Source organism: Myotis myotis, unplaced genomic scaffold, assembly GCF_014108235.1.
Source record: "Myotis myotis isolate mMyoMyo1 unplaced genomic scaffold, mMyoMyo1.p scaffold_m19_p_4, whole genome shotgun sequence".
NCBI classification, from domain to species: Eukaryota; Metazoa; Chordata; class Mammalia; order Chiroptera; family Vespertilionidae; genus Myotis; species Myotis myotis.
This window is the reverse complement of record NW_023416346.1, coordinates 117,391,214-117,409,580: the sequence shown is the minus strand read 5'-3', so window position 1 is coordinate 117,409,580 and position 18,367 is coordinate 117,391,214. Positions and strand designations below refer to the sequence as shown.

At 43.0% G+C, this 18,367-nt stretch overlaps 1 protein-coding gene across 8 annotated transcripts in view; it reads right to left on the bottom strand.

Annotated features, from left to right (window-relative positions):
- Nucleotides 1-18,367, bottom strand: part of PCYT1B (phosphate cytidylyltransferase 1, choline, beta) — an 88,090-nt gene that overhangs the window by 26,936 nt on the left and 42,787 nt on the right. For all 8 annotated transcript variants that reach the window (XM_036305714.1, XM_036305711.1, XM_036305715.1 and 5 more), the window contains 3 exons: nt 12,001-12,117; nt 3,216-3,367; nt 798-876 (listed from right to left, as the gene is read on the bottom strand). In XM_036305714.1, the coding sequence (XP_036161607.1) occupies nt 798-876; nt 3,216-3,367; nt 12,001-12,117 (348 nt within the window). The remainder of the gene's footprint in view (nt 1-797; nt 877-3,215; nt 3,368-12,000; nt 12,118-18,367) is intronic.

Sequence of the window (18,367 nt, the reverse complement as noted above, 5' to 3'; positions counted from 1 at the left end):
GCACATTCCCAGTCGACAAGCACGGGTCTCTATTGGGTCCTTCAGAGCAGTGTTAGAAAAGGAGCAGCTGGCTCACAACTCAGATCTTACAAAGACTTAAACTGATGTAACTGATGCCCCAGTCAGTTCCTCCCCCTCCCAGACATGTTCCACAGCACCCTTGCAAGTCCGACGTGTATGGGGCTTCCTTTCTTAGAACTCCTTACAAACAAGATCAGGATTTGAAAACATCAGACCTCCCATTCTTACCTAATGCTTTTATAATTATTCAAAGTGTGTGTATACAACTTCTTTGAGACATCCTATATTTTACTGGAATCTACAAAAACTTATCCATGCTTTCTGTCCTCTGCATGTGGTACTCTGAGGATATTATTGTCATGTGACAAGATGATATACGGCAGGACTGGACTTGGCAGACAATGAGTCCAGATTGTTAATTAGCCAGTTATCTGTCGTCTTCTGGAAGGAACTTTCTTGGGAGTGTAAAATAATTTCATTGTGAGGACTTCATTGTGAATGAGGAAAATGATTGCCTTTTAAACCACAGGGTCCTGTGAGTTTGGTCTGATGAAGCCTTAAACCGGAAGTTGAGTACTTTGGGGCTCAGGTTAATCCCTATATAAATATCTAATTGGGGTCTGCACCATTTAGCACATGTGAACAGAGGCTTGAAAAGGCTACTTGGGAGACCTCTGAAATTCCAACTGGTATGTCTATACTGGAGACGTAGGGCAGATGCCGCACTAAACCTGATTATTGTGCCACAGTAGACAGGGGAGCCCAAAACTCCTCACCTGCTTCCTTTATGTGCTTGTAAACATCATCTGAGCCAGCAGATGAGTACGGAATGTCATCATGGGCCACAAAGTCAATCTGTTAGAGAGAGAAGAGTGATGTCACCACTGGGGTGGATGTGCATATCTGCAATTTGAAAATGCCTTTTTGAAATAAAGCAGCTGGAATAAAGCAGTTGAAATAAGCAGTTTATAATGTGGCTTGGAATCCTGGACTGAAAGGTATTTCCAACCATCTCCATGTCTGTGAGAGAATGGGAACTAGATTGGTTTCTCTCCTTTGCTGATTCCCCTTTCTCCTACCGCTGACAGTAGGTTTTCTTGGCCTCTTGTTTTTCTGCCTCTAAACTTTGTCTTTTAGAGAATTCATTCATTCTTCACACTTGAGTCACCGCTGCTATGATGAGGAACCCAAGTCTCCATTTCCTGTCCCATTGATGGCAATAGGCACTCACACTTAAGTGCCATCTTATACGGTATTATGGAAATGAATTTAGTCTGATGAATGAATTTTATCTCTTTTCTCATTTGATTTTTCATAACCAACTTGTGAGGTAAGTAGGGTGCATATTATTATTTCAGTTGGGACATAAGGCTGCTGAATCTGGAAAACTTATTAGATTTGCCCAAAGTCACCCTTTTCTCTTTTACTACCCCTCACTGTCTCTTTAAAATCCATCTACCTGGAATTTCATTCATCCTGAAAATTGGTGCCCCCTTCTAAGGGCACCTCCATTTTTCCAGTTCACCTAGGCCCCAAACACCTTGGAAGTGGCCTGCCTCACTTCCTCTCTGTTGCTACTACACTAATCCAGGGTCGGGTCACCTGATTATTGATATCAATTTGTACCTGACCTTCCTCACTACAGGCTCCTGTCCAAGTCATTCCTCTGTCACCTGGGGGATCTTCCTTAAACAGAATTTTCTCTGTGTCATCCTTGTGCCTGCTGACTTCACTAGTTCTGTTTCCGCCTACATCAAGTAAAACCTCCTTACCTACCTTTCAAAGCCCTTTATAACACACCTACACTCCACCTTGAGAGGTAGTTTGGAATAGCAGTTTAATTTGCATGGATGTGATTCTTGCCCCACCACTTACTAGCTACCTAACTTATAAATTGGTGGTAAAGATTAAATCAGGATTTCTCAAACTCGGTACCAGTGACATTTTGACCTAATCATTCTTTTTGGTGGGGTGTCTGTCCTGTGCACTGTAGGATGCTTAGTAGCACCCTACCATTTATCCACTAGATGCCAGTAGCACCCCTCTTGTTTAAGTGTTTAAAAATAATAACTGGCACACAGTACTCAATGTTAGTTATTATTATTCTTAGTACTCAAACTTAGTTCCTCCTCCTGTCCGATATATAATAATAACAATAACAACAACAACAACTTCTCAGGGTAGCCATGAAATTGAGTACAATTTGTGTAAGAGCGAAGGACTTAGCACAGGGCTGGGCACATAGTAAATACTCAGAAAGTGGCAGCCATCATCACCATCATGAGTACTTCCATAATGCCTAGCACAAGTTGAATATACAATAGATGCTTAATAAAAATGTGTTAGTGATTGCTGGAAGTAAATTATATTGTAGTTCTTCCATTTTCTTTTTATTCTTGCTGGGACATTGTCTCCTCTGCTATTACCGATGCACATTTATCAGTGTTCTCTATTCTCTTCTGCATGGTGAATTTAAAAATAGACAAGAAAACTCTTAGAACTGCTTAATCTTATTTTTTTGTGCTGCTTATAAAAGGAAAGAATAGCTCCTAATGTGGGTCTGGTAGGGAGATACAAAGCACATAATTTGATGCAAATCAAACGAATTTTTCATGTTTTCAACTAATACAAATCTTGGATCAGTAGGAGTCTCAGGGTCACAAAATCATAGATATAAAGTTCTTTCCCTAACGGCTGACCCCTGCCCTTCTGGATAAGATGTGTGTTCATTTGTTCCATGAAAAATGCTGCCTGTGAATCTATAAGCACAAATAATGACAGTGGTGATGGTGACGATAATGACATTTTTGGAGCTCTTGCTATGAGCCAGCCACTGTTCCAAGGGTTTCACTTAGATGAGCTCATTAGATCCTCAAAACAGCCCCAGGAGGAAAGCACTAATATCATCCCATTTTACAGTTTAGGTGAGTTCAATATTTTGCTCAAGGTTAGGAAGGCATAGAGGCTGGAGTTGGACCTGTTGGGGGCCTAACTCCAGAGCCCACACTGAAGAAGTGAGAGGCTATCAGTCCCCAGGATAGGGCAGGAGAGAGGGGCTCCATCAAGTGACACCAAATGGCAGTTCCTGAAGTCCCCTCTTTTAGGAATTGGTAGAGTGTTTGGGCTTTCTGGGCATTGGCTGCAGAGCCAGGTGCCTTAATTCTGCTACTTAGAGAACAGGGGAGAGTAAGTACCTTGTGTTTTTCCAAAAACTCTGGTGTGAGTGTCCATGGAGCATCTCTGATGACTTCGTCCACATAGCGACAGTGTCTGAGAGCCTCGTATCGCTCTGCTTCATTCATGACGGTAAAACCTTTGAATTTGTGGGTAAGGTCGTCACTGCAAACTGAAACAGGCAAGTGCATTAAATGCTGTTAGCTGGCCCAGGTAACCGAAGCAGTACCTATATGGCTTCTTTAGCAAGACAAAAGGAGCTCAGTCTCGCTAGGTGCTTTGCATAATCGAACTCTGTTTTCTACGGAACAAAGGCTCAGGAAAGGGAAGCAAGCTGCAATGCAGCAGCAATCAGAATTTCATTTCAGTGCTAATTACAACTGCATTCTCCGTGGTGGCTTTTATTAAAATTATTCTCCACACTACTAATGTGACTTTCATTTGCTTTTTATTTCCCTAGCCCATCCTTCAGTGAAAATTACTATTTAGAAATAAAATGATCAAATGGAGAGACAGAGAAGGGAGAGAGAGGAGAGGCATCAAGAGGCCTGAAGTATAGAAGGTTTGAATAATCAGTTCCAATTCCTTTATTAGATCACTGTACATAGTAACCCAAGTGTGACTCACGTGCGTGTACACGTGCCTACGTGCACAGCATACTTCTGTTTTCTGGATTGAGGACCAGTCCTGACACATCCAGCCACACAATCAAGAGGAGGAAGTCATGAAATACCAAGTCTGCTCTAACAGAGTTCATCCTTCCCACATCTTTATCCTCTCGAGATCTCGGGTTCCTTTCGAACCCTCAAATGGGAATAGTAATAACCTCCACTATTGGCCTTAGAATGGAGTTGTTGGGGATTTACATAAAAGTGCTTCAAAACAAACAGCACAATAAATACTATTCGTTATCCTATGCAGAATATCTTTTTTTGTTGGCAAAGGCAGCTTTCCGGGGCTTTACTACATGTCAGGGAAAAATGTCATTGTGGGTACAGTCCCTGCTGCAGTGGTCAGATTACCCCAACTGCTTCTTAAGATGAGTTTTTTTTTCCCCTTCAGGTAATATGAACACACAATAAATTTACAAATTTTCAGTGTATGTGACATGTTTTAAAAACAAAAATGTTAGCCCTGGATGGGAGGCTCCGTTGGTTGGAGCATTGTCCCATACACCAAAAGGGTGCACGTTTGATTTCTGGGCAGGGCACATACCTAGGTTGCAGGTTTGATCCCTGGTCTGGGTGGGTACAGGAGGCAAGCAATCAATGTTCTCAATCTCTCTCTCTCCTGTCCTCTCTCTAAAATTGATAAAACATATTCTTGAGTGAGGATTTAAAAAAATGCAATCACTTTCTTGGAACCAAATTATGATCCATATTCAGGACCAAATCTGGCGACAGAGCTGGTACAGCTTATGGCCATGCCTGGGATCCTTGGAAAAGCTCCTGTTGCAGCCCTCATACACTCCACATCCAAACCCTCAGCAAAACTGCTGGCTGTGCCTTCACAGTGGGGCTAGAAGTCATGTTGTTCTTACCACCTTCACTGCTCCCTTCCCGGCCCATTCCCCACCTCTCCTATAGGTTCCTGCAGTGGCCTCCTAACTGGTCTCTTGCACACCTCCTGTTCTCATCAGCCACAATGATCCTGTTAAAATTCGTTAAACTCTGTCATTCATTTCCAGGCTCAGAACTCTCCCCATTTCCCCCAGAGTAAAAGCTAAACTCCTCCAGTGGCCTACAGGCTCCTCCTACAAGAGCCACAGCTCCACCCACTCCCTGCCTCTTTGACTGCATCTTTTATTTCATCCCAGCCCCTGACTTCCTTGCTGTTTCCTGAAGCCACTGGAATACTCTTTAGGTCAGGGCTTCACATTTTCTGTTCCCCAAATCTGGACAGCTCTGTTACAATTATCCATAGGGCTCCTTCCCTGTCCTCCCTCAAGTCTTCCCCGACCATCCTATTCTAAACTGTGACCCCACCACTGCCACGGGCAGTCCCAATCCCCTCCCCAGTTTACTTCTTGCCATAGAGCTTGTCATCATATAATTGTCTTATTTAATTTTGTTTATGGTTGGTGTTCTTCTACTAAAATATAAGCGCCCTGGAAACAGGGACTTTTTTGTCTCTTTTATTTTCTGATGACCCATAGTAGGCTTATAACAAATATTTGTTGAATGAATTAACAGTGCCTGATATATATAGATTAGAGGTCTGGTGCACAAGATTCGTGCACTGGAGGCGGGGGGGGGGGGGCGTCCCTCAGCCCAGCCTGCACCCTCTCACAGTCCGGGAACCCTCTGGGGATGTCCGCCTCCTGGCTTAGACCCAATTCCCAGGCAGTGAGACATCCCTCTTGCAGTCCAGGGCTCTCACAATCCAGGACCCCTCGCTCCTTACCACCCGCCTGCAGCAGAGGCAGGAGAGGCTCCCACCATCGCCGCAGTGCTTGCCAGCTGTGAGCCCAGCTTCTGGCTGAGCCGTGCTCCCCCTGTGGGAGTGCATTGACCACCAAGGGGCAGCTCCTGCATTGAGCGTCTGCCCCCTGGTGGTCAGTGTGTGTCATAGTGACCAGTCATGCCACCATTTGGTCGATTTGCATATTAGGGTTTTATTATATAGGATGCTCAATAAATGTTTACTATGATTTAAAATAATAGATGTATATCTGCAGGCACATTTCAACACCATATATGCAAGTAAGAGGCCAGTGGATCTCTAGATACACATGTGTATGCCTATATATCTCCTATACATATTTCCTTAGATGCTGCATAGACATATATAGAACACAATAGAGAAAACAGTATAGTGGTGGTTTATATTACTGTAACACCATCGGCCACATGGCTGACTTGAAAACCTTGATTACTATCAGAACTATATAAAGACATTGTTAAATATAAAGATGAGTGGGCCCCACATCCCATGATTTTGACTCAGGGGGTGCTATGGTCTGACTGTGTCCTCTCCGAATTACTCCCAAAGGTAATGATATGGGAGGTGGACCCTTCAGGGGTACAAAGGTTATGAGGGTGGATTAGTGTCTTATAAAAGAGGCTCCAGAGAGCTCCTTAGAACCTTCTACCATGTAAGAAAACAAGAAGGTGCCATCTATGAATCAGGAAGAGGCCCCTCACCAGAAGGAGACCATGTCAGCACCTTGATCTTAGGCTCCCCAGACTCCAGGACTGTGAGAAATAAACTTCCGTTGTTGTTAAGCTACCCAGTCTGTGGTATCTTGTTGTAGCAGCCTGAACGAACTAAGACAGTGGGTCTGGAGTGGGGTCCAGGCAGCTCCATTTTTCACAAGTTTCAGGGAAAATTCTGATGCATAAAACATTTGAAAGTCCCTGAAGTATATTATGAACATCTTGAGTAAAGAGCCCAGCCTGTTTTTTAATCACCCATCACGCCTAGCTGTCGCGGGGTGGGGCGGGGGACAAGGAGTAGGGCCATAATGACTATGTTATGTGTATTGATTCACTGACTGTGTTAGCTTTTGATTCCCTAAATAGGAATCATTTATGAGCCAAGCTATACAATTTAAAAATTGATCTAAGACTTTAAATGTTCTTTTAGGACTTGACTAAACTACTACCTCAGGAATCATATTGAGCAGAAATGGATTTCAGATCCATCAATTTTCTATTTTAAAGAATACAAAACTAGCCCTAGCCAGTTTGGCTCAGTGCATAAAGCATTGGCCTGCGGACTGAAGCGTCCTAGGGTTCGATTCCCATCAAGGGCACCTACCTCAATTGCAGGCTCCATCCCCAACCCTGCTGGAGGCAACCAATCGATGTGTCTCTCTCATATAGATGTTTCTCTCTTTGTCTTCCCCCCCCTCTTCTATTCTCTAAATATCAATGCAAAAATATCCTCGGGTAAGTATTAATAACAACAGCAAAAAAGAACATAAAATGAGGCTGGGTTATATCCCACCCCCCTTTTGAACCTGCACCTGAGTAATTTGGTATAACTTCTAGGTGGCCGAGGTAATGGCCTCCTGACCAAGCATAGAGAAAACAAACATCCTGTTTATGCCAATACAGGGTCCTATTTTCATACCCCACAAGTGACCTCAAGAAGCAGCTGAACACGCTGATCAGTTATTGTCTAAACATTAATTACACCCAGAGCAGCACTGTTGTTCTTGAGTCTTGGCAAATGCACTCTGACAACCAGATGGAGAACTCGGAGCCATGGTGTTCCATGGATGAATGCACTGAGCCTATCTGAGAGCTCACTGTACTCAAAATATTACCAGTACCCCTAAACTTATTGGGTGATCACTTCATAAGATATGTTAATGTCTAATCACTAATTGAAGTATAATTGAAAAATATATTTTTTTTGAAAAAAAGTTTTAAATTTAAAAAAATATATTACCAGTACCTCTCAGGAGAAAAAAAAATATAACATAGGGGTTGGACTTTGGATTTGGTTTGGGTTCTAATGCTGGCTCTGTTGTCCCTGGTAAAGTTATTCAAACTCTTTAAGCCTCAGTTGTCTGTCTTTAAAACATGGCAAAGTTTTGAGAATTAAATTTGATCATCTGTATGAGCTCAGTAACGTTTGCCATTTCTTTATTTATTTTTAAATATATTTGTATTGATTTCAGAGAAGAAAGGAGAGGGAGAGAGAGATAGAAACATCAATGATGAGAGAGAACCATTGATCGGCTGCCTCCTGCACACCCCACACTGGGGATCGAGCCCACAACCTGGGCATGTGCCCTTGACGGGGAATCAAACCGTGACCTCCTGGCCCATAGGTTGCCGCTCAACCGTCGAGCCACACCGGCCGGGCTGTCATTTATTAATAGTAGTAGAAATATAGGACCACTGATGGCAATATTCATTTGTGTTTTGGGCTCTGTCTTTGCCCTGTTCCCACTCCAAGCAGGTCTCCAGCTTCATGTAACAGCCCCCCCCCCCCCACACACACACACACAAAAGTTGTGAAGTTCATGTTGCTGGCAGATAGCATGCCCTTCTGGCTACTGTTTCCCTACAGCCAGAGATCCTTGGTGGGTTTCTGTAAGGAAGAAGACACAGAGAGAAGATTCCTCCAAATGAGGAGGAATTCCTCCAAAGGTCTGTGGAGCCCAAAGCAGCAGGTGCTAGCAGCAGGGCCTCTGGGAATGAGGGCCATGCTGCCCTGAGCACTGGGTTCTGCCTGGGCACCGACCACAGGTGCCTCACCTTGTACAGTGGACCTGGTCCCTTCTAATCATTTTGTGGGCTTGGATGATACGGGCAGTGCAAAAATAGTGCTGGGCTGAAGACTAGAAGCCCCTCTCTTGTTTCTGTAAATATTTTGAAATTTTGTTTGACTCTGGGGAGCTGAAGAGAGCCCAACAAGGACCAGACTGAATTTCCTACCAGTCAGGCAAAATGCGGTCTCCGAGGAATATTTCATTTCAATTAAAATACCATAGAGCACAAACCCACATTTATGGGGCAATGTTTGTGTCTGCTATAGTCCGAGTAGCACTGGGTTTATTATTGTCTCTTATTCCCCTCCTGTGAGGCAGAAATGGGGATTTGGTGACTCAAATCCTTAAACAATTAAAACAAACCAACAAGCTCTCCAATATAAATGTTAATTTCTTGACTTGTTTTTAAATGACTGGTTTTAAATTCAAATGGAGAAAACAGCTTTACAACTGGACAGTTTTGATTCGCTAAAATAATACCAGCAAGATAAGCTTGCATAAAACCATTTTGTGCCTGTTTCTATGTACTAGGTAGATCTGCTACGTTTCCCAGTGTTGGCAGGGTGGCCTTATGTGGTAGGTGTCCAGTGGGACTGAGTGGTGCAGGCCCTTTGATCCCCTAGCTGGGTGCTCCGGGAATGTCCCTTGTGTGGGTTAGGTGGGCCCTCCTGTTGTAACTGAGTCTTGATTTCTATTGGCCCGTTCATGTGTGGGATCGACCCTCAGGCTGGCTGGCTGTGAGGCTCAACCCTGACCACAGTGTGCAAGCTGCTGTGTCGCTACTGACTACACTCAGTGGAATTCGTCTCAGCAGGGTCTGGTGCCTGTCAAGATCTCCCTTTGGATATACTGTGTGCAGAGCTTATTGGATCCTGCTCTGATGTTATCTGAAGCTGGCCACTGCGTGTGTTGGTTTCTGGGGCCTCTTGGGAGGGACTCTGGTGCAGGCCAATGCAAGACACTGCCTGTGACTGGTCCTTGGCAACCTGTTTGGAACTACAAGTGATCCACAGTTTGTGGCTGCCTCTGCTTGGCCTGGGTGCATGGAGGAAGGACCAAGCTGCACACTACGGCTAGCTTTTACCAGCACAGGGCCCAGGGCACCCCAAAGCACCCCAAGATCCACCTCCAACTGTCGGCTGCCTGTTAAGCTCAGGCATTGAAAGAACCTCTGGCTGTATTCCTCAGCAGGGCATAAGCTCCATGGGGTGAGTAAATTGCTTTCAAGTAAAAGAGTAAGGGTTATAATTAAGAGTCATGTGATAAGTCTTGGTAAAGCCTTTTTCTTATACTTCCCAGAAAGGGAGAAAGCAAATAATTCTAATAGCTTGGTAATAAATCTTTTTGTAGGTCAGGTCATTTCATATCCATAGCTTCCAAGAAATTTGAAAGGAGATCTCAATAAACTGTCACTGGATAGACAATTATTTTTTATGACAATAGAAATAAATTATTTTTGTGACATTTGGAAAATAACTCATGAATTCAATAATTGAGTGGCATCGTCGTAACAAACTTCTTTCATTCCCATCTAAATATTTGTGTGAACAAAATACTTCAGCACTTACATCTATAACAAGAAATCCTATATAATAAAAGGGTAATATACAAATTGACCGAATGGCAGAACGACTGGTCTCTATGACGTGCACTGACCATCAGGAGGCAGACGCTCAATGCAGGAGCTGCCCTCTGGTGGTCAGTGTGCTCCCACAGGGGGAGCACCGCTCAGCCAGAAGTCAGGCTCAGGGTTGGTGAACACAGCGGCGGTGGGGAGGGGCCTCTCTCCTGCCTCAGTGGCAGTGCTAAGATGTCTGACTGCGGCTTAGGCGGGGAGTGGGCCTAAGCCATCAGTCGGACATCCTCCAAGGGCTCACAGACTGTGAAAGGGTGCAGGCTGGGCTGAGGGGACCCCCCCCCCAAGTGCACAAATGTCATGTATTGGCCCTCTAGTATAGGAATAAAACCAATGTTAAACTATGTCTCATTCTAGCAATAATAAATTCATCCACAAATAATGAGATCCGCTCATCTCATTTGACACCAAACAGGTTAAATGTCAAAGAAAACATTTCAAAAGACACCAGAAGGGGGGAAAAACACCTTACCAATTAGAAGTGCAAGGTTAAAAATTATATTGGACTTCTCCCCAGAAACAATGCAAGCAAGAAGAGAATGGAGAAATATTTACAGGGTTGAGAGAAAACAACCTACCTACCCACCTAGAATTCTGTACCCTGCAAAATTATCCTTTAAAAGGAAAGGAGAAATAAAGACTTCCTCAGACAAACACAAATTAAGGAAATTTGTTTCCAGTAGACCTGCTTTGCAATAAGTGTTTTAAAAAGGTCTTCAGAGGGGAAAAAAAGTTCTTCAGAGAGAAGGAAAATGATAGGTTAGAAATTTGAATCTACATAAAGAAAAGAAGAACATTAGAGAATGAATAAGTTAACTTTTATTTGTCTTATTATTAATTCATCTAACAGGTAACACTTTGTTCTGAATAATAACAGCAAGAGTGTAGTCAATCATGTATGACATATATATGCTTATATATAAGTGAAATGAATAACAGCAATAATTCAAGGGATAGGAAGGAGGAATTAGAAATATTTTATTATTATAAGGAACTTGCACTTCTGGTATAGTGTTATTTGAAAGTGGACTTGGCTTAGTTAGAATGTATATTGCAAATTCTAAGTCAACCACTAAAAAAATGAAAAAAGAAGTATAATTGATATGTTAAGAAAGGAGAGAAAATAGAAGAATGCCTGGCACATAGTAGGATCTCAATAAATAGTTAACTATTTCTTTAACACACTGTTTATAAATTCAACGAATTGAATATAGGCCACTAATGTTAATACATCATTCTCAGCGCTTTGGGTCACACAAAGGAAATAGATAATGATCTTGTTTAACCTTAATCATTCTGAACCCCTTTCAGCTCTCCAAGATTTGATATCCAAATAATATTGCTTTTCTCCTAACCTTCTCGAAAATTTTAGAAACATAAATTGGATCAAGTCTCAAACACAAGAAGAAAAGCATTCATGGAAAACAGGAAGCAGCCCTAGCTGGTTTGGCTCAGTGGATAGAGTGTCAGCCTGCGGACTGAAGGGTCCCGGGCTCGATTCTGGTCAAGGGCAGTTATATCGGTTGCAGGCTCAATCCCCAGCCATGGTTGGGGTGTGTGCAGGATGGGGGTGGGGGTGAGCAACCAATCGATGCATCTCTCTTACACGATGTTTCTCTCTCTGTCTCCCCCCTCCCTTCCACTCTCTCTAAAAATCAACGGAAAAATATCCTCGGGTGAGGATTAATGGGGGGAAAAGAAAGAAAACATAAAGCAGTTACCCTGTCTCTCTCTCTGGGGATTAGTGATGTATAAACCACATGTTATAATCCCATTTCAGTTTTTGAAACATCATTTTAAATTTCAGACAGCAAACTTGTGAGTCAATATGGGCTAAATTGGAAGCATTAACAATGTGAAATTTTAATAAAACTCTGAAAGGGGTCCTGTATAGGAAGCACATTATAAAGGAGTTTTCTAGACAAAGAGAAAATGCACTTCTTACCTCCTACTAATAAGTAGCTGTTGGGAAACAGTGTTTTTGCTTGCATAAGTGCCCTTGCGTGGCCTGAGTGGAAGAGGTCAAATATCCCATCGGCATATACTCTGACGGGTCTGTCAACTGTGGGAGAAAGAAAGCATCATCAACAGAACTGCAGAATAGCAAATCCCAGTTACCTGATTCTCCCATCAGTATGGCACTGCAGGAAGGTTTACCTGGATAAAAACACAAGGTCTACGTACCATCAATTTCATATTAATGCAGGAAATTAATTTTACAAAGAGGTTCTTGTGAAGAGATCAGAGCAGAGTAGAAACATAGCAAAATTAAGACTGACCCAGAACACACACTTTAAGGCAACAGGAAAGACAAACACAGAGCACTGGGGACTTCTCTTGACCCAGAGTGGAGTCTTGGGAGTCTGAGCCAGCACATTCAGACAGACCAGGAATAACCACAGGGTTGGCAGAGTCAGTCCAGTGTCGAGGAATGTCGAGGCAGGAGTAACGGAGGAGCTCAATGAAAAGGACAAATGACTTCATCCTTGAGTCTGGCAGTCTTGAATGAAGACCCCTGAGTCCTGTTCCCAGAGACAGTGTTGTGCAGGAGTAGCTCATACTGCTCATACCAATCACACTGGCAGCCTGCAATCAGTCTCGGTAGGAATATTTATACCACAGAAATTAGCAAATGCTACCAATCAGGGGCTTACTAGTATGTCCCTCTGGAGGGCCAATTGTTAAGCATTTACCAGCATACTACTGCACAAGGGTCACTCCCTAATCTCTTTGGTATCCATGAGAGATGTGGGAGGGGGATGCACATGCCCCAAAGAGAAGAGAATCAGCATACAAAAGTTACATGTGGGGGTGGGCCTCAGGGTTGGAGGCAAGCGACCAACACTACGGTTCTGCCTAAGGAGAAAGGACAAGAGTGAAGAGGCCACAGCAGACACTCTGACAATGGCATACAGAGCCCTCAGAAGTACCATTCCACGAGGAAGAGGGACTCACTTCACCACAGCCCTCTGGAAGCCAGGAGACTGGCCATGCAGGCTAGCAAATGCAGGATGACACTTTTGTGTCATCCCAAAGACATATCCCCTCAAAGAAGAGGGCTCTATTGGGGTTATGGGGCTTGGGTGCCAACTTTTACACCATTCTGGACTCACAACGAAAGAACTACAAAGTGAAAATATGGCAAACTACAAGCTAAATATGGCAAACTGAACACACACACACACACACACACACACACACACACACACACACTCCTCCACTTCCTCCCAAACACAAGAATTACAGAGAAAAAAATGGAAAAGGTAGAATACCCCAAGGGCAGAGGAAATAAGGAAGGCAATGACAGTGAATGAGAGCGGTCCATAACATTTTGGAAAGTTGGTTTTCAAGTGCAGACTGCCTACGGGTAGCCAGGCTCCGGAGTGGGGCATGTAGGCAAAGGGACTGCTGGTTTGTGTTTGTTATAAGCCTAAGAGTCTTATGGACTTTTTAAACTATGAGCATGAATTATGTTAATTCTATAAAAATACATTTTAAAAAAGAAATCCATGCAAACTTTGGTTGAGTGATCCTTAAGACTTAGATTTAAAGTTGTGATTATTTCTTGATGTGGTACAAACTCATTAATTTGGAACATAAATGAAAAGAAATGTTACATTAATAGATTCAGATGGTAAAATATTTCTAATAAATTTAATTTCTCTAATAAAAAATCTTGAGGCTTTATGTCAGACAGGGAATTGCAATTATGTCCAATTATATACCATTTTGAACAAACAGAATTGCCTTCACAGGATTATCCTGTATTCTAAATAAGGCACAGTAAATAGAAAATGCTTTGAAATAACAAACTGCCTAATGAGGGATCCTTGGTTTCAATGCTCTTATTCAATTTGATTTCAATTGAGGAAAATTTGTTTTAAGTTGTAAACCCCAGAGGAAAGCAGATGGCAATTTTGCAGAACTTTTCCTTATTGATTCAGAGGTGATCAAGATAAATGGATTCAGGAAGCAGGGAGGGAAGAAAAGTAAAGAAAGATGGTATAATTACCGAGAAAAAGGCCATTTAGGAAATCTTTTAACAGTATTTGTGCAGTTGATTTTGCAATAAGTTCACGTTTACAACTGTAATGTGTCAGCAGTTTCCAGACTGGGAAACTCTACAGGACCAAAAGAAAAGAAAAGAAAAGAAAAGAAAAGAAAAGGAAAGGAATCCTGCCTCTTCAACAAATAAACTTCAAGAAAAAAAAGAGAAAGAGAAAAATGGAAGGAGGACCTGCAGATTAGAAGAAATTTAGAAGACATATCAATATATTGTAGTGTATAGACATTATTTGGATTTGGGTTCAAACAAATTATATATAAATGATGATGGAAGATAACAGAATTGTAACACTGAATATTTGATGATATTAAAGCATTACTGGTAATTTTTCAGGCGAGATAATGGTATAGTGATAATGCTTTAAAAATAGTTAATATATATATATATATATATATATATATATATATATTCACAACTACTTATAAATGAAACTAATGATAGGAAGCCCTATCATTCAAATAATTCAAGAGGAAAGAATAGATGGGGCATGCATGGGGCAAGACTGGCCATGGGTTGGTGGCTGTTAGGTATGGGTAACAGACTCATGAGGTTTCATCATGAGGTTTTACTTTTGTGTATGTTTGAAATTCTCCATAGCAAAAATGCTAATAGAATGTAGCTTTTTAAAGTTAGCTCGTATATTTATTTGTTTTAATCCTTTGTTTGAGGGTTCCCTGGACATTCTTGTAGGTATCTGGGGACTCACCAGAGCATCTATGTTGGGAATATTGGCCTGTGAAGCAGAAGGTTTGGCAATTAGCACAAGTCAGAGCACAGCTATTCCATGACCGTGGTTTAGAAACCTTAAGCCAGTGGTTCTCAACCTTCCTAATGTCGCGACCTTTTAATACAGTTCCTCATGTTGTGGTGACCCCCAACCATAAAATTATTTTCATTGCTACTTCATAACTGTAATGTTGCTACTGTTATGAATCGTAATGTAAATATCTGATATGCAGGATGTATTTTCATTGTTACAAATTGAACATAATTAAAGCATAGTGACTAATCACAAAAACAATATGTAATTATATATGTGTTTTCGAATGGTCTTAGGCGACCCCTGTGAAAGGGTCGTTTGACCCCAAAGGGGTCGCGACCCACAGGTTGAGAACCACTGCCTTAAGCCATCTCCCAATGATTTCTGCCTGCTGGTGTTGCACCTCTATGTGATCCCCCTTCGTTTGGAGTGGGAGTGGGACCTGTGACTTGCTTCTGATGAGTCCAATCTGGCAAAGATGATAGCTGGCACTCCCATGATTATGTTACAGTGTACAACTTGGTGGTTGTGAAGAAGCAAGCTGCCAGAATGGGGCAAGATGGCTGTGGCCTAACAGAAGACTGCGTGCCCTTGATCACGGCCACCGGCTGGATTTACAGCTAAAATACTGTGCAGTCAGCTTGAAGAAAAAAAAACACACAAGAGAAGTGCAGCTGATTGGGCATATTGTATCTGAGGAGCACTGACGAAACAATGTGGAGAATGGTAAGAGAAGGGGAGTCGCCCAGAAAGGGCAAGCCCCCCTGGAGCTGGTGCTCAGCTGAGAGGCTGATATTGGCTGCAAAGCTCCCTCCCCTTGGGAGTGTGGGCTCACAATTCCACGCAGAGATCCCAAACCTGGAGCAGCAGAGACTGGAAAGAGAGCTCGTATGGCAGCGGGCAGAGGGAACCAGGGAAGCTCTGTCTGCCTAGGAGATTGGGCTAACCCTTCCCTTCGCAGTGAGAGAGCACACCTATTGTTAGCAGCCTGGGCCAGAGAGGGTCACCCTGGGCTCGGACTGCAGGAAAGGTTGCGCTGCAATGTTTGGCTCCAGAAATAAGGGGCCTGAGGGTTGTACCCAGCAGTGACTTTGATGGGCCCTCTGCTTTCCTGAAAGGCATTGTGCAGAGCCCTGGACAGTGACTAAACTGTGTGGCGTGGGGGAGGGGGAGTTGGTGGCAGGGCAGATTGGGGATTTTTGACTTGTGCTGTGGAGCGTTGGGGGCACAAGTAGAGCTGGGATTCTCGACACCCCCCCCCCCCCACTTTACTGAGACCAGCTGTGCAGAGAGATCTGAGTCCTGTGCGGGGCTGACTTTGTAACCCCTTCTGCTTGGACCTGTGGCACAAGGGTGCCAGGTCCTCACAGAGCAGGGATATTTGGATGGTATCCCCTGGGAAGGCTTCTATTGGGGAGATAGATGAGCAAGAGCTGGGCTTTGTGACTACATTGTGGGGAGGCTGATCAGAGCTCCCTGGAAGTTCAGCCAGTCAGTCCTGGGAAGGAGAGACAGAGCAACATGTCCTCCTCCTGCAGGCTTGGGAACATAACCCCCAACAGGAGATGGTTTGGATCAGCTCTCTGAAGCCCAAGATAGCCCCACTGGTGCAGTTCCGTGTGTGTGTGTGGGGCGGGGGGGGTCGGGAGAACAGCTCAGAGCAGGACATCCCAAGAGTGAGACCTTCAAAGGCTATTGTCTGGGACCAGGAGAAAATGCTTAAGCCCCTCCTGTGGACTGAGCTGGCAACATTGTCAACTAGAGACTCTTTTGATCAATCCCACTAAGCCCAGGGCAGCTGCAACTGCTCATGTGGAAAAGGGGGCAGGCTGTACCCAGCCTGAACCTGCACCAGGCCACCTTAGGGGGAACCGGAGTTGGAGTCTCTGGTAGAGACTGAGGAGTTCAGCTTTGAAGTAGAGACTAATTTCCCCTCAGAGTGCCTGACGGTGTAATCTCTAAGCAGAGGGCCCACTGGCCCTAGCTAGGCTAGCCTGGCTCCACTGAAAGACTGTCTTTGGAAGATACTGGAGGAAGACCAGGCAACCTCAGGGGGCAGGTGGAGTAGCTGACATGTGGAGGTGGACCTCAGAGAGCCACAGACTGACCACAGCTATAACAGGAAATCAGGAGCCAAATTTGGACAGCTCCTGACATTGGCTGACACAAAAATACCTCCCAGGAGGCCTGAGAGTAGCAGACAAAACAATCAGCCTCAGACAACATAATCTGCCTAGACAAACTTCACTTGGCTGGCTTCTTTTTTCTTTTTTATTGCTTTGGTATTATTATTATTATTATTATTATTAAGATTTTTTCCCCTTTTTTCTTGTTTCTTTCATATCTTTTACTGGCCTCCTTCCTTTTCTTACTCTTTCTTTTTTTCTTCTCCATTCTTTTGCTTTACCTTTCTCTCCTTTTGACCTTGCATAACTTTTTTCTTTCTGTCTTCTTGTCTTTTTCTACTCTTTTCCTACTCTACTCTTATTTTTGCTTTCCATTCTTTCCTTTCAGAATCTTTTTTCTACCCCTTTTCTCTTCCAGTATTCTTTTTATTTTCTGTTTATTATTTTACTATTAGTAACATTATCTCTTCCTCTCTTTTTTATTATTCTTGTTCTTTTCTCTTTCCTAATTCTATTTTCTTTTGTGGTTGTTTTGCTGCTTGTTGGGATATTTTATATGTTTGTGTTTGCTTCCTGTTTGTTTGGTTTGGTTTTTGTTTTGCCCTGTCAGCTCATACGACCTGGTTGTGGCTGAGCCTTACAGTTACCCAGCCTGGGAGGAGAGCCCCTGCATGAACAGGACAATAACAATCAAGACCCAATTACAACAGAAGAGCCCAAATAACCAACAAAAGGGTCACCCCTAGAATATCAAGCTTAGTAGTACAAGAAGACTGCACCACTAGGCCGGCAAGACATTTACTGCAAAAGCCCACCCCATTAAGACCGGGAGTCACAGCAAGTATATCTAATGTAGAGATACAAACACAAAGAGACAACTAAAATGGGGAGATAAAGAAACAACACCCAAATTAAAGAAAAGGAGAAATCGCCAGAAAAAGACCTAAATGAGATGGAAATAAGCATGTTATCAGGCATAGAGTTCATAGTAATGGTTATAAAGATGCTCAAGGAACTTAGTAATAACTATAAGGAACTTAATGGGAACTATATGAGCATGATAACGGAGATAGAAACTATGAATAAGAAACAGGCAAAAATGAAGAATACTATATCTGACATCAGGAATATGCTGGAGGAATTAAAAGCAGGTTTGATGAAGCAGAGAATCAAATGAGAATTAGAAAACAAGGTAGAAAAAACAATCACAGCAGCAAAAAGAAAAAAATACTTTAAAAGCATGAGGACAGTTTAAAGGAACTTTGGGACAACATGAAATGTAACATAGGGTACCGGGGGGGGGGGGTGGGGGGGAGTGAGCAAGGGATAGAGAACCTATTTGGAGAAATAATGACAGAAA